The sequence below is a fragment of the Aptenodytes forsteri genome, unplaced genomic scaffold (genome assembly GCF_000699145.1).
Source record: "Aptenodytes forsteri isolate BGI_AS27 unplaced genomic scaffold, ASM69914v1 Scaffold84, whole genome shotgun sequence".
Classification (NCBI taxonomy): Eukaryota; Metazoa; Chordata; class Aves; order Sphenisciformes; family Spheniscidae; genus Aptenodytes; species Aptenodytes forsteri.
In genome coordinates this window covers 4,026,720-4,051,190 of record NW_008795492.1, presented here as the reverse complement: position 1 = coordinate 4,051,190, position 24,471 = coordinate 4,026,720, and the positions used below count along the sequence as shown (strand labels likewise).

The following is a 24,471-nucleotide window of genomic DNA, read 5'->3' as shown; positions in this document are numbered from 1 at the left end:
GAGATAATAGCACTTGGTGCTCTTTACGTTTTTCAGGATGATACCTGGTTCTGCAATTCTTTGAGATGAAAGGTACACTAACAGTAAATATAGTATTATAGCTTTGTATTTTGCAGCCCTTTCTCATGATCTCACCTGCTGGTTGTACTTTCTGCCTCTTCTTTCTGACAGGGAATGGACCTCCAGTTGCTTCAGAGTGTAATTAAACGGGTGGGCAACAGTGGCTCTGTAGTTCGTACGGTCTCTTCCAAACTTCAGAGAAGATGACACTGATACCTGATCCATATCAACAGATGTAAAAGGAACTTGTGAAATAAAACACCTCTCACATACTGACCTCAAACATACACCCAGTAAGATTTCCCTGTATCTTTTCCTCAGATGAATTTTCTGCGTAAGAAAGTCCTTTTTAAAGTAGTGAGGCAAATTAATGTTCAAATGAGGACATTCTTGCTACTTGAATTTCCTACATGGCACAGCTGAAAGTAAAACTATTCTCTGTATTTTACTAAAATCATGAACCATGCTTAAGTTTGATGAGGCTTAAGTTTGGTCTCATCTTTAGGCACTGTAGGCTCCACTGCCGCAGAGTGCTTAGATGCAGCTTGCAAAGTTGAAGCACAAGAAAAAACATTTGCAGAATCAGGAACTAAATTCTGTAATGTTGCTGGGAGCAAAATATTTTTGTGGCAATTTAAATAGTGGTGGCATTTAAATAGTTGTGGTAATTTAAGTAGTAGTACAAAAATACACTCTATACAACTTCTAAAGTAAATTTTGGAATTTTAGCACTTTTTAAAGAAATTAAGAAGTTCTAATTCTTTTTGCAGGCACATTTATGTTTCTGTATGGTAACATATTTTACACATTGTCTTTTATCTTTCCTTTATTCAGAAAACAATGTAATACTCAGCCAAGGTGCTGTATTTCAGACACACATATAAAGATGGCATAGTTAGTTGCAAGTCAGTAAGCTTCCCTATTTAACCACATTTGGAAATCAACTTAACCAAAGTTCTCCTAGTTCTGTCTTTTTTACTATTTATAGCTTTAAAAAACAATGCTTACTTTAAGAAAATAAAAACTGGTTTAAACTGTGCCAAAGCTGTCATTCTCACTAATAAAGAGGAGAATGAAAGAATGAAATACAGAAGAGCTTCAATTGAATCAGTAATGCTGAAAATGCTAAGCATGGGTATGTGTCACACTTCTGTGTGGGTAAACATAGCACAGGTAAACCCTGCAACAGGTAGGTTCTTCATCCTTTTCAACCTCACACTAATGCTCACACTTACTCATTTGTCTTAGATTTTATTTCTTTTCCACTATGCTGCTTTAAACATGACGTTTGTGCTATTCTTTCCATCTACTCTCAAAAGCTGTCCTAGAGCCTTTGAGCGTGTTGGGAATGGCCTTTATCCAGGGCTTTGAACCACATGCATTTCATTGCCTTTGGTTATGCGGCAAGCTGTGGAGTTACTGCAAACAAAAAAAATAGTATGGCCTGAAAATGCTTCCAACAAGAATATTGGCTGCTCATCTTTCATAGTCATAGCCTTTTATACATAGAAGAAGGAGAATAGTTTGCCTCCTACTTGCATTCCCTGGCTTGCTTAATACCCTTTCTTTTTTTAAAAAAAAAAAGAACCACTTGATATTCTTGTAATTCTCCTGACATTTATTTGCTCCGGGCTTCTGTACCTGGTCCTTCTCATTCCAAATGACAGTAAGATCATCCCGGTGACTGTGTGCCGAATGCTTCACATATAAGTTGACCCTGGCATGCCGTGGGAAAGGGATGGAGAGAGGATGGAAAAGTTCCACTACAAGGGAAAAAAGCAAGTAAGTTTTCCCCACCACAAATCATGACTGTTCATTTTCTGATAAAGAAAAAGGCATAGGACATACACTCCCACAGGTAGCAGGGCAACAGTTGGTTCCCAGAGAAAACATGGTCTTTGCTCATACACGCACATGCACCTACCCAACAGCCACAATGACTTCAGTGTGCTGATTTCTGCTGAATATGAAGAAATGTAAGGGAAAACAAGAGTCCTCTATTTACCAGCAAAACAGTAATTACCTGCAATAATCAAAAGATTGATACATACACCCAAAGCAACTTCCAGCAAGAACAGCCAGGAAAGTAATCTTTATGAAGCTGAGATGACCTTACACTGGAAGAGGAACAGCTTACAACTCTCAAACAATAAGTGCAGTTATTTTCTCTACTTTCAGATAACATAGCCTCAACATAAGGGTTTAGCACCTCAAGGTAGTGGCCAGCATGACTAGTGCTCCCCTGCAGTACCCAGTGTAGTAAAGTAACAGAATTTACTACGGTTTCTGAAAAAAGCCTCAGAAATGGGTGACAATAAAATACCAAAAATAAAATTATATTCAGGAGGGACAAAAACATACAAAGGAAGAAGAAAACATAAAAATAAACAAAAATGAACTTAAAATGAAATGGTTTTACTCTCCAAATTCAAAGGGATACTTGGGCAACATTCAGAAAAAATGTTATCTGTGGGATGTGTCTCTTTATGCCTCTAGTGCAGTGACTGAAGAACAAATCTGAGATGTGGGTCACCTCGAAACCCTTTCCTTCTCTCAACTGCGAGAGATTTGCATATAGGTATCCACTTCATAGTGAGTGACTCTGACCACTGGATTACTGTGTTTTTGAGGCTGAATCTTCCTCAAGCTACATGTGCACTTGTGGAGCCGGGAGCATTTCTGGCTAGCAAGTCCAGGTGTACACCTCACACATGTTGCAACCTCACAGCATGGTAAGGCTACAGATCCTATAAAGCTCCTCCTCAGCGCCTTGACTCCTCCTGGAAGGAAATACATAAGTTTCTTTTCCAGTACTTTCCAACTGGATCCTTAAGTCATAAAATTACAGAGCCAAGACCCTGATCTACGCTGCAGAGTGTACTGCTGCTCATACTACATGTATTCTCCCTGTCTCCCACCAAAGTTGTTTGTGTTTGTGAAAAAAATGAAACATTCACTGGCACAGAACTATGGAACTATTTTATTCAAAATAGAACCATCAGGAAGAGGAGAGGGACAACCCCACACATTGGATTTCTCATTCAAATCACTGCTCTGAATGAAACCAAATGCAGATGTGAACCCCAGTCAGCCACCTCCCAGCTAAGTATCCTAGAACCTTGGCTGGAATGAAAGTAGCTGCAATACTTTAACTCTCTTCTCTGTTTACAAATGGTGTCTTGTCCAAAACTAGTTCCTAGGTTTCCTTTGCTCTTCATTAAATATTTAAAATATTCAAAAGCAAATATAAAAATAAAACCAAATGTTTCACTTAATCCAGAGCACTTCTGAAATTTGTTGTAAAATAACAGTAGACATTTTAATCTGTTGATGACTTTTCACTCTGGCCAAACTCTTTCCTGGCACTACTGAAGTTTATTTAAGCTTTACATTCCATATCCACAAAGCAGAAATAGTGTTCTGAAGTGGACGTTTCTAACAGCCAAACTCATGATTTTAAAGCAAATAAGATCTTAGAAGGCCCGGATTGAAACCATTTGAATATGCATTTTGAAATCAGATTTATGTGATTTAGTTTATTTTATAGTCTGCTATCAACACTGGCAAAAGACTTGAGAAACCTACCCTGAACGTCATGACCTCCAGGCAACTTTGGGAAGAGTCCAGTGTAAGTGCCTGTGACCTTTACCTCTTTGCCATCCCACAGAGCAATGTGCCTCAGCATACGTGTTCTGTTGCCTTTTTGGTAAACCATCATCAACACAAGCTGCCTTGGAAGAATTTTTAACTAAAAATAAAAGAGGGGAAACATATTAAATCCCAAGTTCTCTGAAAAGTTAAAAACCTAAGTATGTAATTTTGATACTGTAAAGTCCTATGGAATCTAGCTTTAGAAATGTCGTTACAAAAGGTCTAATACAATAATACGCTAAGGCCCACTGCTTTTGTATAAGCAACTACTCATTTCTACTTGACTTCATTTCTAAAGTAAGTCACCTTCACACATAATGGAACATACATAAACAACTGAGTATCCCCTTTACAATAGTCTTTTCTTATTATATATTTTGATTTTCTCTCTCTTTTTTATCTCACTGAATAATTCTTACATCAAGAGCACGACCATTACAGAATAAATCCAGCAGATAGCACAAACAATAATATCTATTTGTGACATCTTTTCTTCCTTATTTAGAAAAAGAAATATGTGCAGAACCTGCATAATAAAAATTGGCAATTGGCCAGTTTGTAATATATTATTTTTATCCTATATATGTGCTCCATCTATAGGAGCAAACAAATATAAAACCAAACAACAGTTTATATCATTGGACACCCAACTAATGTACAGTCGAATGCTTGCTCATGCTACTGGAGAAATCAAGGGCAAAACACTTCATAGCAGCTGGAGCTGTATTTGACCTTCACTGTTTGGCAGCCAGCATCCTGAATGCCACACTCCATAAACAGGGCCAGTCACAGCTTGCCTTTTGCCATCTGAGTTGATGATACCAACCTGGGACATTGTCTGTATTATTTCAATGACATTAGTGTAGCTGGTTCCAGTGAAAGTTAGCTTAGCTGTAACATTGAAATCCTTTTTTTCCATCCTGACGTAGAGTTTGCCTTTTGCTTCACTCATGTCATAATTTACCTTTTCAAGTTCCCATTAAATTAAAAAAAAAAAAAAAGAGAGAAATAGAGAGAGACAAAATAAACTTAAATATTGTGCTCGCATTCTTCGCACAGTATGTTATATTATGGTCCTCAGGTCCTAAGAGAGATCTGATTTGTCATTTTCTCTTATGTTCACATTATAGAAGGCACAGCTACAAAATAGTGTAAACTGAATAACACGCATAAGAAATTAGTTTTTATGTGAGGAGGAGTAACTGTGCTGCATTTGCCTGACGACCCCATTCATCTTCCTTGCCTATCCTTGCTGTTGTGTATTTCTGCACTGCAAACAGCCAATATCCAGAACTGCTTTCTGCCCAGTCTCTCTTTCCTTAGTAGCCAGAATAATTAAAAACGTTCCTGAGACGAGTCTACCAGAAGTCATAATTAATGCAGATGCACAGAAGCAGAGTCAAATGGAATAAATGCTTTCCAGTAGGTTGGGATTCTTAGCATCTTTGAAAACATGAACATCCTCAACAACAACAAAAAGGTCAGAGATACTAGTACTAGAAATAATGCAGCTTGACTCCTAAAATATTAGACAAGTCTAATTTGTAGCGATGTATGTGACAGATAACTTGCAGATAGTTACCTTAGAAGATAGTTCTGCTGCACTGGGGAAGTACTGTAGAAAGAAGGGATGAGTCTGGAGTGCTTTTACATTCAACTCTTCACTAAAGGGAAGAAACGTACTTTTGTTCAACAATATTTCAGAAAGTCCACTCTCACTGACAGCACAAGTTCATCTGAGTAATCTCTGACTCTGCCACAGCTTTTAGAGTCACAAATCGCAGTACCTTCCACTGAACACCTACCCAGCTCACATTTTTTGATGCATTCATACAAAGGTAAAGGAGACCAAACAGCAGTGCCACCTCTGACCTCAGTAAAAAATCTGCGTGTGCATGCGAGAGACAGAACGTGGCCCACTGGATCAGAAATTACTTTGGCTAGTAATTTACTAGCCATAGTAAATGCATCAGCTTTTTAAAAATGAGATAGATATTTTGGAATCTGACTTTGCAAGCATTGTCATGGTTTCCAGACTTAGAATTTACAATTATTAGAGAGTTTAACAGAACTTACAAGACTTTTCAGTGCAAAGGTCTTTTGCTAGAAATTTAAGAAATATCTGAAATACCCCAAGGCTGAAAATATTACACCTCTCAAACACCCTTCAAAAGCCTAAAGTTTTGTTTATATGCTATACCAAATATTTCTGTTTAGACACTGATTATCAGACTCTTTTGAAGTAAAGAATTATTCTACTCATTCTTCATTTCTTTAAAGAACTTTGAAAATTTTTAGAAGACAGAAAAAAATAGAGAAATTAGCACAGCAGATACAGCCATAATGGTATCAACTTAGAAAACTGAGTCTTCATAATTTTACAAGGTTCAACTATGCCAAAACGATTTAATACGATTTAAAGTTACATCAAGTTAGGGTGTATTTTTAAGTATTTGTCTGGCTCAGACCTGGAGTTTTCTGGATTATTTCACTGTCTGCTACTTTGATGCTGTGGGGGCAGGCAAAAAGACAAGCATGCCCCAAACTGTGAGGAGGGGAAACTCTCTGCAGCCCTTCATAACCTTCCTGAGGTATACAGACTATTTGGTGTCGCTACACACTTTATCAAAGATTTGTTATCCATTTCACCAGTGCTTTGGTGACTAAACAAGTAACTTTTTCCATGGAAACACAGTGGCCTAATAACATTTTTACAGTGCTCCAAATGACCCTTTTACCCTTGCAGGTCTTTTTTCCTCCTGACGGTAAAGGAGAAGTTTGTGTTTTGTTCATAGGTCAGCCTCAGAGCTCCTTCAATTTCATTTTCAGTCAGGACTTCTTGAATGGTCATCTATGGGGAGAAGAAAATAAACGAATCACACGCCATAGCTTCTACCCAGCAGTTCACCTAAACTGAGCACAATCTCTTGACTGACTAAAAACCATTATGTTGACTGAAGTTTACCTTCCAGACGGGCCTTCTAGATGCTTTCTAGACCTAAACCAAAAGCATCAAGAGATGTCGTCTTTTTTTTCTGTATGTTTCCATAGCTACTCATTTGCACTATTGACAAACATTAGCCTTACTTTCAATGTAGCCTTATCCAGTTCAAGTCTAGAGCCACTGGTTCTTGTTTGTGTCTCCTCCATTCTTCTTTTTCATATACTGTAAAGAAACTGCCTTTCCTTCTTTTTTTGATGAAGCAGACGGAGCTCCACAAATATTTTACTCCAGGGTATTTTCTTCCTCCCACAGCTGTGCCTCCTCTACAGCTTTATCCTGAAACTGCTAAAGAATCCCTCTGGGGAAAATGAGCACTGTCTCCTACACTTAAATATCAACACATGTTGTGTTTGCCGAAGTCTGTGGGAACAGTAATTTCTGAAGTCCCATGATTACACTCATACCTTATACATGAATAAGGCACCTAAAGAATTAGCATCTCTGTTTTTCTTTTTTTCACTCAAACATTTAGAGGATAAAAGACATTTCACTAAAGATTCAGAGGGAAGAAGCAGGGGATATACCTAATACCTTTTAATAAAATGTTGGCATTAAATATTCACCTGAAACACTGACACTTAATATGCAGGTTTAATATTGCTCTAACATTTATTTTCAGAAAAGTCTACCTTTAATCTTGTATCCTAGCTACATATCCTCTTTTTTGAAGAGAAAGTGATGGATGACTTGGATGTGCTATTCTGTGTACTACCTTCCAAAATGGAAGGAGACATTTCAACTAAAACTTCTTTCTCCCAAGGGATGAACAGGTACAGCCTTTGTTGATCCTATCAGGTAGTTTGGAATACAAATCTATTTCTGTTTATCAAACACTGAAACATTTTAGGTATCTATGCTACAAATGGTTTAACCAAGCCAAGGAATTCTCTAGGTATGAAGGACAGCTGTTTTCTACCAAAAGTCCCTTCTACTTTAGTTAAGCTGTATCAGCTAGGAACTGACAGTAAATGAGTGTCTTCCTGAAATGATTAATCCTGAAATCAGGGATTTCAGGTACCTGCTGAGTTTCCTTGGAAACAGATCATTAGCTGTGTACTTAAGCTAAACAAGGATTCAGATAAACTGGGCCAAGTCACCCCTCTGCACTTGTATAAACCTGGAGTAATTTCACTGAGGCCACTGGAAGTGCTCTGGATTCATGCTAGTGTAACTCAGATGACAGTCTAATCAAAGCACCACAGAAGATCTATGGTTTATTACCTTAAGAAAGAAGGGAAGTCCCAGATGATGGAGAAGTGATATTGAATGCTTCACCTCTGCCATGAATTCAAATATACCATAGAGTTGAAAGTCTGTGTCAACATCCATAGTCACAGCTATATCTTTCTCGTCATATTGGATTTCACAGATAGTCTTGGCTTTGTTTTCTAAATAGCAAGAACAAAATAGTGACATTTTGAGGGCTCATTTTCAAGGAATTTCAGTACTGCCTGCATAAAATGAATCCAGCCAGCTTGTGGGTTAAGACATTCATCATGACAAAGTCATCCATTCAGGATGACAAGAGCTTCGGCCTGTGGTTGGAGAAGTGCAGAGTTTTTTGGATGTCCTTGAACATACAAAGTCTTGAGTTAACAGAGCTTGTATACCCACGTACAAGTGTTAAGTGACAAGTCAGTTCCCAACAGTAATGCGTTTTCACAGCTAGAGCTGACTAGCTTATACAGCCAACTGTAGCACTTGGCAGGTGGTAGCCATTTCTAGAGAAGAGCTCTGAGCTGTTTTGACCTCTAGTGACTCCCGCAGTTCCAGCTACAGCAGAACACCACTGCTCAAACAACACGACTTAAAGACCTTTCCCCCACTTTCCTACCAGCTTTTCATATTTGAAAAAGAAAATACAGACTGCTAAGAGATAAAATGAGAGATGTGAAACCCCAAAACTTTTTACAGAGAAGACAAAAATCACAGACATGTATGCAATCATACAGTGACCACTCTGGTGGCTGTCCTGAAAGCCACCTGTTGTCCTATTGCTTTTTTCAGAATGGGTGAAAGGAGATGGTGACACTAACATTAGTATTGATTCAGCACCTGCTAACCTCAATAATTCCTACTCTTTGGTGCTCTCACAGTTGTTGAGGTTTTTTTTTAACACGAATATACTCCCATGTGGGCACTGAAGGTACTTGACCACAATGTAAATCACCAGTTGAGGGATATGCACATAGGATTTATGTCAGGGCAGGTTTTGGGGATAGACTGGCTTATTCAGGATGGGTCTGTCTCCCCTCCACAGGTCAAACAACAAAAGCCATTCATAATTATTTTCAAAACCCACTTTAAACTACACCTGATTCACATTTTTTGTGCTCTGTAACAAGGTTCTTTGTGTAATATTGGAAAAGACAGTTTCTTATTTTATGCAGCTAAGTATCTTGGGGATCACCAGTTTTACCAGGTGTTGTACCACATGAGATCTTTCCTGGAATTAAAAAACCAGTTGTAATGTAGCTAATAACAGATGCAGTTTAAGAATGACAATTTTACTTACATACAAGAAAAAGCTCCTTTTTAGGTACTACCAGCAGATCTTAGTCAGTTTGTAGCTATTGAAGGAATAGTTGAAACATCCTCAAAGAGATGTTATATAACAAGAAAGCTGCAAGGAATGCCAGGTACCTACCTGATTTCTGAAAACTGAGAATCAAGTTGATTGCCTTAGGGTAGCCAGATGCCTGCAGTGCCTCGCTACTGTGTACACTTTGGCAAAAGATATCCACTTGGTGACCAACATAATAGGAGTTTATTATGTATGTGATTGATGTTTCTCCAGCTGCAACATGCATATATCTTTCTTGAGTAGTGTTTCTCCCTCGAAAAACAGCATCTATCTAAACAGTGACATGTAGATATAAGTTTTTGAAACAACATTTAAATACTATTTAATTTTAAAATAGAAGACAAATGGAAGTGAAAGAAAGTTCTCTCTAGTCTATACTTATGTCAAAAATCCATCCATTAACAAAAAAATCTTAGCCTTTCATTAATCATCTATGACTTTCCAGCATGAAGTCCATCCAACTGAATGAATTTCAAACCATGGCAGCCTCACTGATTTATGTCAAATTCTCACTAGGTTCTCTTTTATCCCACAAAAACATGACTCCCTTTATAGAAAGGATCCTTGATCCACGCATATTGCCAATATTTACTAGATAGTAGGTACACCAACACTTCCTTGAAAATGGCACTTAAAGTAGTACTTCGTTAAATATAAAATTCCCATTAAAGTACATAGGAGCAATATTCCAATTCCCGATGCAACGTTCTGAAACTATTCTCCTGTAGAGTTACAATATCAACAATACACACTGTACTAACACTGATCAGAATGGAATAATCTGGTCCAGAAAGCAGTCAAAAAGAAATTTTCTATTTCAGTAGTTCAGGTTTTAGCCATCCATAGTTTTTAAATATCAGAAAATCTCAGCTTCCATCCTGTACCTTACAAAACAGTAGTTTTCATTCAAGCCATGGGCTATTACTTTATAATTAGGACAATAATTTTAAAGGGAAAAAAAAAAGAAAAAGGGAACTACCTGTAAAGATGATAGGACTCCGGCTTGTAGCAGCCATGGCCAAGTATGATGGAAATTCCCAGTTATGTTGGTACTTATTTCAAACTCCTGGATTTGTCCTTCAAGAACTGTTAGGTGAGCACCATAATGCACCTTCATACTAAAGCTCTTGATCACTTTCAGGTTCAAGATAGCCTGTGTGCAACAAAGGTAAATTGTGAAAAGGCAGCTTTGTAAAAGGTAAAGCTCCTGTTAGTCAGGGTTCTTTCTTCGGTTCAAGCAGTATCATCTCAAAGATGTGTCAGAAAAATTAATCTTGTATAATTTTGTAACACAACATAGTTACAGATGTCCCTTTTATTTTTAAATTCAACATTTTAACATGTATTCTCCAGTATGGACATGCCTTAACCCTATTCAAGCAGTTACAAGATTAATAAAGAGTAAGTGTTGTGCTGTAGGCTTGTGTATCTCGGATAAAAAAATATGCCAGGTAATCAGTCTGGGAGGAAAATACCATTTGGAATGTAAACCGTGAAATCATATCAGTACTCACCCCTGTCTAGTCTATACAAGGCACACTGTAGATCTATCAGACAGACTAGGCATATGAGCTAAAATGCACTGCCCTCCTTGTGCAGTGCATGCTGCAAGCTCAGCTGTGGCTTGGGCTGTTCACACATTGGGAGCCAATCTCCTATTCCTATGAAAAGTTCTGGTCCAGCAAGCTATTCTCCCAATCCCTCGAGAATCAACTGAGCTTCTGGACTCCCCTTAAGAACAAAGTGAGCATCTGGACTCCCCTCCACCCTGAACTTTACGGGGTGGGTGGGGGGAACAGAGAGAAAGAGAGCAGGAAGGAGAGGGAGGAGGGAGAAAACGAAAAGATAAACGTCTTTAAAACAGAAGCAGGCAGTATGACCCATGTATATTGGGACAATATCCAAATTCAGGAAAATTTTATTCCATCAGGAGCGTAAGCAGCAATGTGCTTTTCCATCTCCATGCTCCACCTAGACAGATAGCACCTTCCCCAACTTCCTTTCGCTTCTGATGGCTTACAGAACTCAGGACTACAATCTGCATGGCAAGAAAGTGACTGATTTGTTACCTGTCCATTACAGTGACATTTCATTTTACCACCACCACACTTCTCTGCCTCATCTTATCCCAGCTCTTTCCAAAATAGTCCTTGTATGCACAGGTACAGACTTCAAATGTCCCAGACCATTCATTTTGCACAAAAAATTAACAGTTCGCACATCCTGCGATGCACTTTCATGATGAATACTCCACCATACTTCAACTTACATATTGAAGGACAGTAGACACTGCTGCTCTCTCTGGCAACTGAATTAAAGGTAAGCAAGGCCCAACTTAAGTAGAGTACAGGTAAAGAAAAGCACTGGGTCTAGAAATAATTATAAATGAGAATGAAAGCTGAGGTGGTGTGACAACACAGACACCTTAATTCTGAAGGATACTTTATTGAAGGTTAGATTGTATTTTAAAATGTTGAGAACAATCTTTCCCACTTGTACCTGCGACATTAGGTAGATCGTTTATGTTTGTGGTTTGCTCCACTTCGGCTATGTTCTGTAGCAATAAGCTTTTTCTCCTGATTAAATCTTGACTTTTAAGTGAAGCAGTATTATGAAGCAACTTTGAAATCTGCTATGATCTTATGCAAGATGGCATAACAGAATAGAAAAGATGATAAAGATGCCAAAGTTAACAACTGAATGAGTAAAATTCTACCCTCCTTGACAGAGAGACAAAACTTTCACCTAAACAGCAAATGCACAAAGTCACATCTACACCCTCTGTTCTTTGCCATCTGACTTCTACAGCTACTGCTTCCATCATGGCATGATTCCAGGCTGGATTCATGTCTCCCCTGTCATTGTCTGACAACTCACCTGCAACTCAATCCTGTCTTCTATTTGCAAAGTCTTCAATGCCTCTATGTTATGAGTAAGTTTGTTGTTAAGAGACACAACATCCGACTTCTGGACAAAGCTCAGTTCTTCTGTAATCTGTTCAGTCCAAATAAAATACGACAAAAGTTAACTGTGGCACATCTCTGATATTGAGACTGCTCTGATTAATTGGAATTATTGTACTAATTACACACGAGAGTAAAATTATGAAAAATATGAAAAATTTGTGGTAAAGAATTGTCTAATTTTTTTATAAGTCACAACTTCGTCCTGTAATAGGGAATATGCTGCACCAAATGAAGATACCTGATAAGAAAGATTTGATACAGTTTGCAAATGGGAGTCATGGATCATTGCTGATGTCAAATTTGTTGCTAGAAGGGATTGCACAGAAGGAGTGGCTGAAAGATACTGCCTTCATTTAATTAAGGCCTTTAAAACCAAACCAGTCCCTGCAGAGTATTCCTATAAGGGCCTCATGCACAGCTATTTCAAATGGAAAAACAGTATTTACCAAATCAATTAGCTCACTTTAACCTCTACTTCACATCTTACTAATACGGAGGAGACACTTACTTGCTTGCTGTTCACACAGAAGTGAGTACGTCTTTTATAGAAGTCGCTGGTTTTTTCTGATATCACATCAACTAACATCCTCATAGGAATGCCAATGTCAGCAGCTCCTTGAATGTTATGGGTCAGCACTGCGTCCAACTCTTGTCTTTCCTGTTAATATTTCACAGTTTATATAGCAAAGCATGTGTAGAACCCAAAGCTTGCTGCAATACACAGCTCGAAACAGAAATTTAGCAAATCTGTCTGTCCTACATTTAATACTAATTAAAACCAATTGCACTGAACTTAGGGAAGTTACACTGGGAAAAAGAAAAAAATCAAGCCTAACAGGATAAAAAAATATACATTTCAGCTAAGAGGGAAGAAGGTGTAAATGCTTCTCTCTGGTGGCAAAAAACTCCCGCTAGCTATCTGTTTTTCTACAGCACAGAAATACGCAGAAATTACCAGTTATGGCAAGGAAGTGAATAATCAAAAGGAAGATACTTCTCTCTGTGTGCTCTCTACTTTCCTGCACTGATGACAAAAGAAGCTAAACTTGTAATTGTCAACAGGAAAGCAAGAGATTCACAGCCTTTCTTGTGTTGTCTTACTGAAGAAACAAACAGCAGCGTCTCAATTAATCACTGCCTATTATTTTGCAATGTAAATCACAGTGATCACTCTATAAATCGCAATCATCTTCTTGTGCATTTCTATATACTTTCATGATGAATGAAGAGTGTTATATTGGAGTACCTGTTGTATATCTGGAATGAGATCAGCATTTGTGGGTTTGCATGTCTTATCATATTTGCTATATAATACAAGGAACGTCAAGTAGTACAATATAAAAAAATAAAATATATACACCCAAAGAGCATAACAAGGAAATGATTCAGAAAGTGCCACAACCTGTATCCTATTATCTCATACATCTGTTTTACTGCACATTACAGGTGCCAGATTTCCAAAGATTTTATTTTTATTCTGGCATTTATTACTAAAGCTTGACTATTTGTTCCCAATAAAATAGTTTAGAATATGTGACTCAGTACTTTGTACATGCAGTCTAACAGTCTGCAGGATACTTACATCAGTGACTTTTAGTATAAGGAGTCCTTGTAATTTACTTCCATCAACAGTGATCAATGTCTGTGAATCTAGGTTCATTTTATCCATCAAAACATAGCCTGAACTGTCAATTTTTACTGGTGCTCCAAGATCCTGTACAAGCAAAAAAAAAAAAAAAAATTAAAAAAATTGACCACTTTTACACTCCCCCACAGATACACTATACACCTGAAACTTTTTATTCCTAATAAGTAGCTCTAATAGCACCTAGCTGTAAGTCTAGTATATCAGGCAGCATATCCATAGGATGTTTCAGAAATCTTGACAGCTTTTTATTACATTTTATACATTTTGCCTTTTTCATTTTGAAGATGTCTGACATATTTTTGATAAGTGAGCCAGCATAAATAGAACACAGGACAACGTGGCAGCTCTTCCTGCCTAAGTGAAAAGTCAGTTAATTTTCTATGCTTGGCATTGCTCCAGTGGCCCAAAGCATCCATAAATCCGGTGAAACCAGACAGTATACATAGGTTTATTACGGCAGCTCTGTTTTTGGAAGAGGGCAAATGAACGTCATCTTTGCACATTCAGATTTACCCTGACTTGCATATTGAATCCACAGATCATTCTGTGATAACCTCTCTCAAACTTTCCATACACTTCTGTCCTTTCCATTCCTGCCTATATAGCACTGACTGGTGGGATCTGTGAGAGGCCAAGCGCCATGATACTGGGATTTCCAATAGCAATACAAATTTTCAGTAAGAAAAGTCAGTGCGTAATCCAGCTAAATTTAGAACTACTACTTCAGGAAATCCTGCTGCAGAATTTCTCCCCCTCCACCTACCTACAACGGTCTGTCCTAGGAAAACAAACTACTGGGCAAGAATTGAAGGAAAAAGTGCCATTTTTCAGTCCTCCATCAAAAGGAGCTCAGCGTGTCATGCTAACTAGCTGAGAGAGGTCACAGCACACCGCCTTTCTTTACTTGGGAAGCTCTGAAAGCTGCCTTGCTCCCCAGCTCACACAGCTCCTCCCAGGCAACGATACTGTGGACTCCTTCAGAGATGGGGATTCCCAGGACATCTGATGCCAACCAGGTCGACTGTCCCAGAGACAGGGCTTCACTTCCTTTGCTTTGTATAGAAACGAGACCGTACTGCAAATAATGGCATATTCGTGTGATATGGAGTGATCATCTTCCACAGAACTCCAGTTTTCACTGTATTTTTCTACTGGCTAAATCTTTTCAGCGAAGAAACTACTTTTTTTCTTATCCTACTAGTTGCTGTTCAGACTCAGAGTCTATAGTGAGAGTCCCACCAAACCCAGGAGTTAAATCTCATTAACGAAACAGGAGGTGTGATTTGGTGGTGCCCAGTCGGACACTGTAAATGGTTAAGGTTCAGCTCAGGGACAATTATATGGCCAGCATTTGCAAGAATTACCACAGAGAAATGGCTCACCAGGTCAGTCCAAACCAGCTTGTTCAAAATGGCACTGTTTGTTTTTCAACTAAATTCCTCAAAATATTTCTCAACTGAGGTCTTACAGGAAATCATAACTGCTGTTTAACGCTGGCTTTTTCACTCTGTGCGCTCTCCACAATGGTTTTCATATATTACATATCAGATTGTAAGCAATTTCCATTTTCTGTAAAGCTGAGCGAAAATTTTCTGAAGATTATCTATTTACTTTATGTATTTTTAAACTATTTCAGAGTTTGGTTGTCAAACTGCTGAGAAACTGTAATTGCTGATAAAGCCAAAAACAACTTTGAATACTCAGTATTTCTGAAGATTAAAAGTCTGCAGATTTCTCAACCATGCTTTTTAAAAAAATACATCAGAGCTAGTACAAGCAAGTCCATTATCTGTAGGTACTGATTCATAGAAAATTTAGTTTATACCATATAAAAATACAGTGAATGACTGGCTCCAAAAGTAAGATGTAACATTAAAAGTAGAGAACGTTTTTCTTGTTTCTCTGCTACCGTTGAAATCATTAGACTATCTTCTTTTGACTTTAGTAGGTGCAAAGATCTTGGTTTAGATGTATAAACTCAAAAGTAAAGCAAAATATTCCTTCCAATACCTGAATTGTTTGGCATTTGTTTTCTATAAACATTTTCCACTGAAGCTTCTTTTCAGGGTAGAAGTCCCCGTTCATTTGAAGCTCACAAGCACCCCATTTCATTCCTATTCCAATATGATATTTTAATTGTTTTCGTGCAGTGATGGACAGCTTATTTTCCCTTGGGATTTCCTTCAGTTGAGGGAGGTCATGCCTGAACTGAATTTCCAGTGTAATCTTTGGCTTGCACTCTGCTCTCACTTCAAGACGGGCAGTCTTGCCGTCTGTTTCAAGGACACAGAGAAGTTCTGCTTGGCAGTTGTCCTTCTGAATAGATCCTGTAAGCCGTGACTGCATTGGAATACTGAGATCCTATCAAGATACAAAAAAAAAAAAAAAATCCTTTGGATTATACATACACTTTAAGACAAGTCAGTATTGAGTCTTTTTTCTTCTCCCTTTAGCATACGACAAAGGAGATTTTATGCTACAATATCAGAGACAAAACCTACAATCTCTGCGCTGCCATTTTTCTCCCTCCCAACAGTGAGATGGTAATTTTGCCTGAGTAAGATCTGACAGAAGATTTTAGGACTGCCCTGCAGAATTTACAACTTCTGTGTTTATATGAAGTTTTACATTTACAAAAATACAAAATGCCTAATTCTTCAGAGTGGCAAAGTTTACTGAACATCCTCTGTTTCATTCAGACCAGACCAATCTCAATTTTAAAACAAACTAACCCACAAAAATAATAGGCCTAACGGACATTCTTGCATCTAGTGTTATAAGGATTTTTTTTTTAATACTAAAACTTCAAGCTTGTCTTGTGCAACATCCCAAATGAAATGTTCCCTCACATTCTTTCAAAGTATTTTTAAAAACACTGAAAATTCTACTATTTTTAACATTTTAAGTAGTTTTCGTTCCCTCTTCACTACGGATAACACACACTTTCTTGTCATTTTTGTTTTTATGTTGCTGCTTTGTAGTTGAAGAAGTTAAAACTGAGGAGTTAAAAGCAAAACATAAATGCCTATGAACATCTGGAAATAACCCCTAAATTTGCAATAGACATTCTTTCTAATGTAGTCCGTGAGGCTAGATGGAAAAGCCAAGGAAATTTCACAACTTCTACTTTGATAAAAAAGACAGACCAGAGAATATATTTTTTGACAAACAGTTCAAACTAAAACTGCTGTTCAGCCTTAGAGGGCAGTGTCGGTGTGCAAAGGCAACAAGCAGCAGAGACCGAACTAATCTCAGTCTACGGAGAACACCTATGAACAGGATACATTACACACTTTCTTTGCCTAATGCTGTAAGATAGGTGTGTCTTTGGAGTGGCTTTCTAACACTCAAACATTGTTATTTTAGCTAAAACCCTATATGGCCCTGCATTTGATCCCAAATCTCTCTTTAAAAGCCTCCAAGAGCTACCTGCAGAAGCTGACACTCTGTTTCCATTTCTAGCGTCCACTCAGCTTTATTCTGAATAGAGAGGTCTCCTCTAGCCTTAAGTTTGCATTTGCCAGCCTGCAGCAGCAAAATGCCCTCGGTGGTGGAGTCTGTGGCTGCAGATAACAGGACAGAGTTTTCAAAAGGCAGCCCAAGCTGACTCAGCCAGTGAACTGAATGCCTGAGCATCCCTTGGAGTGTATATTCGTGTTCGCAGGAAGTGTCTATCTGCACATCAACTGTTCTGCCGTCACACTGGAGGTTCATTAACAAGCCAACGTTGCAGATGTTCTGTTGAAATGAGCCCCCAAAGGCTACAGCATGAGGCAATCCCATCCTCTGCAACAGAAAAGATTATACTATTTAAAGCACACAAAGTAAAGCAACTGTCTTCCTAATTTGTTTCTAATTAATGAGGAAACATTTCTTCTTTCTGAACCAATATGCTTTTGGAAAGGACCGTACAAGACAGCTTGTTTCACAGAGAAATCAGAAATTTCTCTGTGAAACAAAAGAAAAAGAAACCAAGAATAAATGGTATGGGGAAAAAAAATCCTACAACAATCTTTTCATAAGTACTGTAGAAGAAGTAGTTCATAACCCCAAAGAAAACCTCCAAAATTTCAAACAGAAAGGACATACTTTTCATTAGATTCTAGGACAAGAGTTTATTTTAACTAAAAAGCTATTAGTAAGCAACTATTTTATGGCAACAGCAGTAACATCTACCATTGTATTACTCCAAATTCTCATCTTCAAATACACTCCCTCTGCAAGTGCTCTGACTCGTTGCTCTGCCAGAACAACTTTAACGACCAAAACTGTCCTTTCCATAAATAATAGTGTCAAGAGACAGATCTCTGTGACTCATAATGATCTGAAATACACAGACTATAATGCCATACAGAAAACAATCTAGGCTTACCTCTAGACTGACGCACTTGTTTCTAAAAGTAAGTACCCATTCTGTATCTGTTTCATTGCTTGCCAGGCTCACTTCTCCATCAGCTTTTAAACTGCAAGGCCCAAGGACAATACCAAGCATGCCCTTATACTTGTCACTTCTCACGGCTGACACCTTCACTTGGTTCTCTCTGGCAATTCCCAGAGACTGAAGCAAAGGCAAAGAATGCTGGAAGTCGATTTCCAAACGAGGCTGGATGGTAGTGGTGGCATGGAGTTGCAGGCAGGCAAACATGTCATGAAAAGAAACATGTCCAAAGAAGATGACAGTAAAGTTGCTGGTAAACACTGACCCATTCAGTGAAACTCTTGCTGGAGCCTAAAAAATTACGGGAAAAACTGTTGTCAAGTTTGTTTTCCTGTCAGGCCATATACTGTTTTTAAATGCTCATGTTACTAAAAGAGAACTATTTCCCTACTACCCTGACACCATTTTGTATTCGTCCTACATATTTATAAATGCCTAAACAAATGGAGAGATGGTCCAAAATCTTTATTTTAGAGTTCCATAACAAAAATAACAGGAAAAAAAACCAACTCCACAACTCCATTAAAACAATTACTAATACCAGAAAAATCAACGACTATTGCTTCTACTATCATCACTTCTGTTTTTACTATAAGTAAATAGAGTTCTAGCAATGTAAGAATGCGTTCAATTCCCCTCAGACCTTAGCAGGAGTGATCAGTGTTACGCAGATTGTACCCATGTTAAATGAGGGAGGAACTGAAATGCATTTGTCTTTTTTGGCATTAGAACATACATGGGAATCAGAGTCACTGTGATTACTGTCTGTCTAGGGAGAAACGTAATCTTCTGTAATGTCACTCACAGGTGACATTTTTAACACGTTCTTAAGAATATGTTAGATTATGAGGTGTATCTTTCTCGAACAGCTCAAGAGCCACAGGCACTTTCACAAATGGTTAGCTAGAAAGAGCAGAGAATAGAGTAAGAAGTAAACCATGAAATTCTCAGCTTGTGCCTCCTATGCTCCCTTGTCCGGTTCATATCAGGTTGGCTGCTCAATAAGAGAACAAGACCATTTATACTGAGTTCAGTTCTAACTGACAGAAGATACAGTTTGGAGACCAGCTAGAAACATGAATGTGACTCTTGCCTTTTGCCTGGCACACACCTTTTATCTCATGATAGTAGTTTTTCTGCTAGGTGCAAGCTCTTGCACTGAGCTCTGAAGCAGCACAACTTGATTGTTTGCTGCAGGACACAGGAATATCGCCTTTAAAATTGCACCTGTTGGGCCCATAAACATCCCTTACCTCTACTTTGTATTCTGCACTTGGTGCACAGCTATGCACTAAAGACGTAAACCTGTATCACTTGAATGCAAGTTTGTTGACAATTCTGATTCAGAATAAACAATCCACTGCATGATGGTGAAATTGAGTGCAACCTTCCCCATGGACTTGTACAGTTTTTGATGGAGAAGTAATCTGATCTGTTTGAATCTGTGCATATTAAGGGAGTGAAATATCTGAGAGTGTGTGCAAAACTTCCAGCTAACTCAAATCTCTTTCTACATCTCTGACACCTTCCAGTACTTAGATTCCCTCAGTGGTAGTTAAGACAGTATGCTGTTGACAGCAGAGTTTATAAATGAAGCTAGTACCTCAAAATGATGAAATGCAATTGCTCCACTGCAAAGGCCGGAAAGTTGTTTGTTAGCAGATTCTCCACTGCAAGCAACCTGTTGGCATTATTAACAAAGCGCATTCAGAGCATGAAGAAAAGCAGAGAGGACTAAAATACAAAGGAGCGAGCTAAAAAGCCGTCTTCAGGATGAAGATACTAAAACATAGCTTTAAGATTAAAGGTTAGAGATAATTTTCAAAAAGAGAAATAGTTTAGTCAATCTGAGGCTAAATCATGCCTCTCTAATCTTGCATTTTCATGCCAAAATATTATCAGCATAGATACAGAAGAATATCTTCGAACAGTAGGAAACTGTTACTTGCTAGACAGAACTATTTTTGATACTCTGGCTTTTGATTTCTACAGGAGATAGTGGTATTTCTGATGTTTGGCATAGAAAATACCACTGTCACAAGTAGACTTTCAGTGTTTCAAATGCCATCAGCTGTGCCCCCCGTTGCAGAAAGTGAAGTCCTTGGGGAGTGCTGTTGGCTGTATGAAAACTACTGCCATTATTATCCACTCTGCTGTCAATATCACTGCACCCACAAACAGCCATGTGATCCACCTGCAAACCCTGCTTTAGCAAGATGGAAAAGCTGGGACTGCACATTATTGTGCCTGGGCAAGCACCTACTCCAGTTTCATGACATACATGTTTTGTTACCCACCACATCTTGAAAACCTGCTCTTTATGGCTAAGCATTTTTAGGCGTTCTGTACTGGCCTTGTTTGACAAAAATCTCTCTCCCTTCTGACCTGCTAGCTTGCTCTCAAGTGGTAAATTTGAACAGTTGAGAATGCACAGCAGAAAGCTACACCAAATATACTATATAGCAGGATTTCTGCTAACCTCTAGTACATGTGGAACAATGTCAATCAGTCCTCCCACATCATGGTGAAGTGAAAGAGAAATTTCCATAGCACTGCCAGTGGTTTTCTTCTCTATCTCAATTTTGAGCTGTTCCATCTCCACGGTGGTTGTTATCCCTGCAGCAATCCTTTTGGTGAAATTCTATGCGCAAAAGAAACCAAATCATGGAAGAAACAAACAACAACATCCCAGCAACAACTGGCAAAGGCAGAGTCTGTTTCACCATGCTTAAACGTCACAGCCTGTGTCAGGGCAGCAGCACTGGTAAAATAAAAGCGCAAATTCATCAGTGGCTTCATTTCAAATGGAAATTTTCCCATTATGCTAGACTTTCTGAATGCTGTGTACCAATAATTCCTTCTGGCTTCAAAATGTGTTGAGAGCATTCAGTACCCTGGAGGATCTGAGTTCTAAGGCATACACGATTAAAGCAGTGAAACTACTAGTAAGCAGGGCAAGGGGAACTGTATAGACTTCTTCCTTCGCACGCCTCTGTGTCTCACTGTATCACAGTGGCTGAACCCACCACAAATGTTAGTATGTTGGTGACTTGAGCCTTCCAGCATATGTTAGAACAAGCAAAATATTTGAACCCTTCTTTTATAGAAGGATAGTTTGAGATGCAAAAGAGCTATAGGTTGTTTACAGATCTATAGCAGAAATGCAGATAGAGAGAAGAGTGGCCAAGTAATACTGTACCAGGAAACATGATCTGTGATGCTTCTGTGGGTAGAGATTTCCAAATGGAAAGCCATGCTAAACACTCTTCCCCTCTTTAGCGGACATCCAAAGGATGACATCAGAACTAGTTCAATCTAGTACCAGATGCGATGCAGTACCTAGGCTCACTGACACTTACCTGATGGCTACATACATTAGGCCTGCCTGTCCACATTTACAGGGGAAAAATAAAATTGGACAAGACTGCTGTTCTTATGCAGCAAAGCACTTCACTTAAATGAGAACTGAATGTAGCATCTCATTTAGTCTAGATTCAGCTCCAAGACTTCAGATGACAGGTACACAATATGACAAGAAGCCAGAAAACACCTTTCTTTCACACAGTAATTTAGTACATCTCAAAAATGCAGGTGCTTTTGGAATAAAGTACACAGGAATAACCTACAGTTATTAGAAATGGTTCTGCCAGAAATTAAATAATCACAGGCAGAACTCTTCTTACCTCATAATAGCCAGCAGCTTCCACAATAAAAGGGATCCCATGTTTCTTTATCGTTGAGATGTTGTGCTTTAAACTCACAGATAGCTGAGATTTAGGAGGCTCTGTGGACAGTCTTTGACCTCCAAACACGGCCATAATACTTTCACTGCCACTCTGTAGGGCTATAGTAATGGTGTGATTTCTTGTGCCATGATCACACATGGCAGTAAGAATGCCATCCAAGGGCAATCCTATTGACAGGGAAAGAAGCAAAATCAACACAATACTGGGTTGTCATTGTAAAATACAGAAAAGATGTATTACAGATTAAGAGAAGCCTTCTATAGCTTTTCATAAGAAAAGGCAGACCTTTTTTTAAAGTGCGATCATCCAGTTAGCTGCACTTACTGATATTTATAGTAAGAAAGGACATTACCTACCATATGAAAATCATATTAGAAAAGGATTGTTAAATTGTGTCATGCATTTTGGAAGTCAAGGATTTTTCTTTTCTTAATACAGGATATCTATCAATGGGTGTTGTGTCCAACTCCAGTAGTCAGTGGTTAGAAAGTTTCAAAACAGATTTTTTCAGTCCAAAGGGACAAAGGCAATTTACCCATTCAAAATTATTGATAACATCAGTTCATGAAAATCCTTGGTTTTGCTTAGGAAAAAACACTGGCGTATTTTAGTCTTCAGTGTGTTTTATTAAATGCCTTTTAATGTTTCAATTCTGGTCCAAATCAAAACCGGCATAAAAATATGCTTAGAGGAACTGATCAGCATGCAGGAATACAGATGTACAAGAGAGAAATAATTTACTCTGAAGTAGATCAAAGAGTTTTTAAATAGTTTTGTATCCATTTTATTGTATTTTCTCAACAATATTAGAAAGAATGTTGCTGAGACCAGATCACATTTTATTCTGGTGTTAGCAAATGCAACTCATCTATTTCCGCTGGTCTGCACTCATTTAGATAAATTCACCTTGACACCTTGTTACACCACACCATCAAGTCAGAATTTTCTTCATACCTGCATTTTTTAAAAAGCTGATATTATGTGTGAAAGTCCCATGGACTCTGCTGTGCCCATGACTCATGACATTGGAAAAATCTACAGAAAGGGCTTTCTCATCCACCTGGAAGCTAGCTAGCCCCCTTTTCATCTCTTTACTCAGCTCCAGGTGTCCTTTCAGTTTTGCCTCCATTGGGATTGCCTGACTGGCATTCTGAAACACAGCAAAAGTGATATTGTGTACGGTGGTATTCCCAAACACATTTCTGTTCCTGAGATGGAGTCCATACAGAATTTTGTTGATCATCACGTTAATGTTACCTGTAACAGGCAGAAATTATTACTGTGGAGAGAGTCCTTTGGGACAGAAATAACCAGGATTTGATAAGCAACATATAAATTAACCATTAATTTAATACCAGGAGGAAGTAAAAGAATTTCCATTTATTATAATAGATACTTTAGCCTAATCCAGAGAATGAATTGTTTTATCGTTGAGAGAGAGTTTCTCTACTAGTAGAAGTGTCTGTGTTTAAAACAAATTACATAATAGTATTTCTGGCAGCTGTTTCTTTTTACTCACCAAGCTGCTTGTGCCTTTAGGCCATGGACTACACTGCACTGCCTTCTCAAGGAAAATTTACAGAGGGACTATGAACTATCGCAAAAGCTACAGGCTAAACAATCCCTCTGGAGCTCTGCACTGACTACTCCAACCCATGCAGCCATTCAAAAGAGTAAGGGCCTCAAGTCAGTCCCCTCTCCCCCACATTTCAGAAGACCTGTGTAGGAAAGATGCCACCCACTATTTCCTTCAGTCAATGAAAATATGAAAATTGTCAAACTATGTTAGTTCACTAAAAAGTAGTTTCAACCGAATAACCAATGGTTCATTTTGCATGCTAAATACTCTCTTCTGCATTATGTGCAGTTCAGTAAGGAATACATTAAAATTAAGATGTTTCCTTGGATAGCTACAGACTTAGTAGCAAAACACAAAGTAAAAAAGTACCATCGTGAATGTTGTTTTTGCACTTCAGTAATCCATTCAGAGAAAGAAGATGAGGTATGGCCTTTAATCCAGCAAATGTGTGTTGGACTCTTCCATTTAGGGACAAAACAAAACCAACTTTCTGCTCCCTGGCTCCCATGAAATCCACGTGAAGCCTATTTTCATTAAGCTTCATCTCAGAAGATAGCAAAAGTCTAAAAAGACAGAGATAAAAATTGCCAGTAAGGCTCAATGTCCAGATGGAGATTGGTGACGAGTGGCCTCCCACAGGGGTCCATACTGGGACCGGTACTGTTTAGTATCTTCACCAATGACACAGACAGTGGGATCGAGTGCACCCTCAGCAAGTTTGCAGATGACACCAAGCTGAGTGGTGTGGTTGACATGCCAGAGGGACGGGATGCCATCCAGAGGGACCTGGACAAG

The 24,471-nt window shown here is 38.5% G+C and overlaps 1 protein-coding gene across 1 annotated transcript in view; it reads right to left on the bottom strand.

Annotated features, from left to right (window-relative positions):
• LOC103900922 overlaps nucleotides 1–24,471 on the bottom strand; it is a 120,721-nt gene that overhangs the window by 30,468 nt on the left and 65,782 nt on the right. The window contains exons 37-56 of the mRNA XM_009281706.1: nucleotides 24,046–24,239; nucleotides 23,052–23,354; nucleotides 22,035–22,264; nucleotides 20,831–20,992; nucleotides 19,955–20,032; nucleotides 18,286–18,642; nucleotides 17,343–17,699; nucleotides 15,924–16,274; nucleotides 13,848–13,979; nucleotides 12,774–12,923; nucleotides 12,177–12,293; nucleotides 10,279–10,452; nucleotides 9,363–9,570; nucleotides 7,937–8,103; nucleotides 6,450–6,562; nucleotides 5,294–5,375; nucleotides 4,538–4,675; nucleotides 3,646–3,808; nucleotides 1,702–1,823; nucleotides 136–276 (exon numbers count right to left, since the gene is read on the bottom strand). Coding sequence (XP_009279981.1) covers nucleotides 136–276; nucleotides 1,702–1,823; nucleotides 3,646–3,808; nucleotides 4,538–4,675; nucleotides 5,294–5,375; nucleotides 6,450–6,562; nucleotides 7,937–8,103; nucleotides 9,363–9,570; nucleotides 10,279–10,452; nucleotides 12,177–12,293; nucleotides 12,774–12,923; nucleotides 13,848–13,979; nucleotides 15,924–16,274; nucleotides 17,343–17,699; nucleotides 18,286–18,642; nucleotides 19,955–20,032; nucleotides 20,831–20,992; nucleotides 22,035–22,264; nucleotides 23,052–23,354; nucleotides 24,046–24,239 — 3,739 coding nt within the window. The remainder of the gene's footprint in view (nucleotides 1–135; nucleotides 277–1,701; nucleotides 1,824–3,645; nucleotides 3,809–4,537; nucleotides 4,676–5,293; nucleotides 5,376–6,449; nucleotides 6,563–7,936; nucleotides 8,104–9,362; nucleotides 9,571–10,278; nucleotides 10,453–12,176; nucleotides 12,294–12,773; nucleotides 12,924–13,847; nucleotides 13,980–15,923; nucleotides 16,275–17,342; nucleotides 17,700–18,285; nucleotides 18,643–19,954; nucleotides 20,033–20,830; nucleotides 20,993–22,034; nucleotides 22,265–23,051; nucleotides 23,355–24,045; nucleotides 24,240–24,471) is intronic.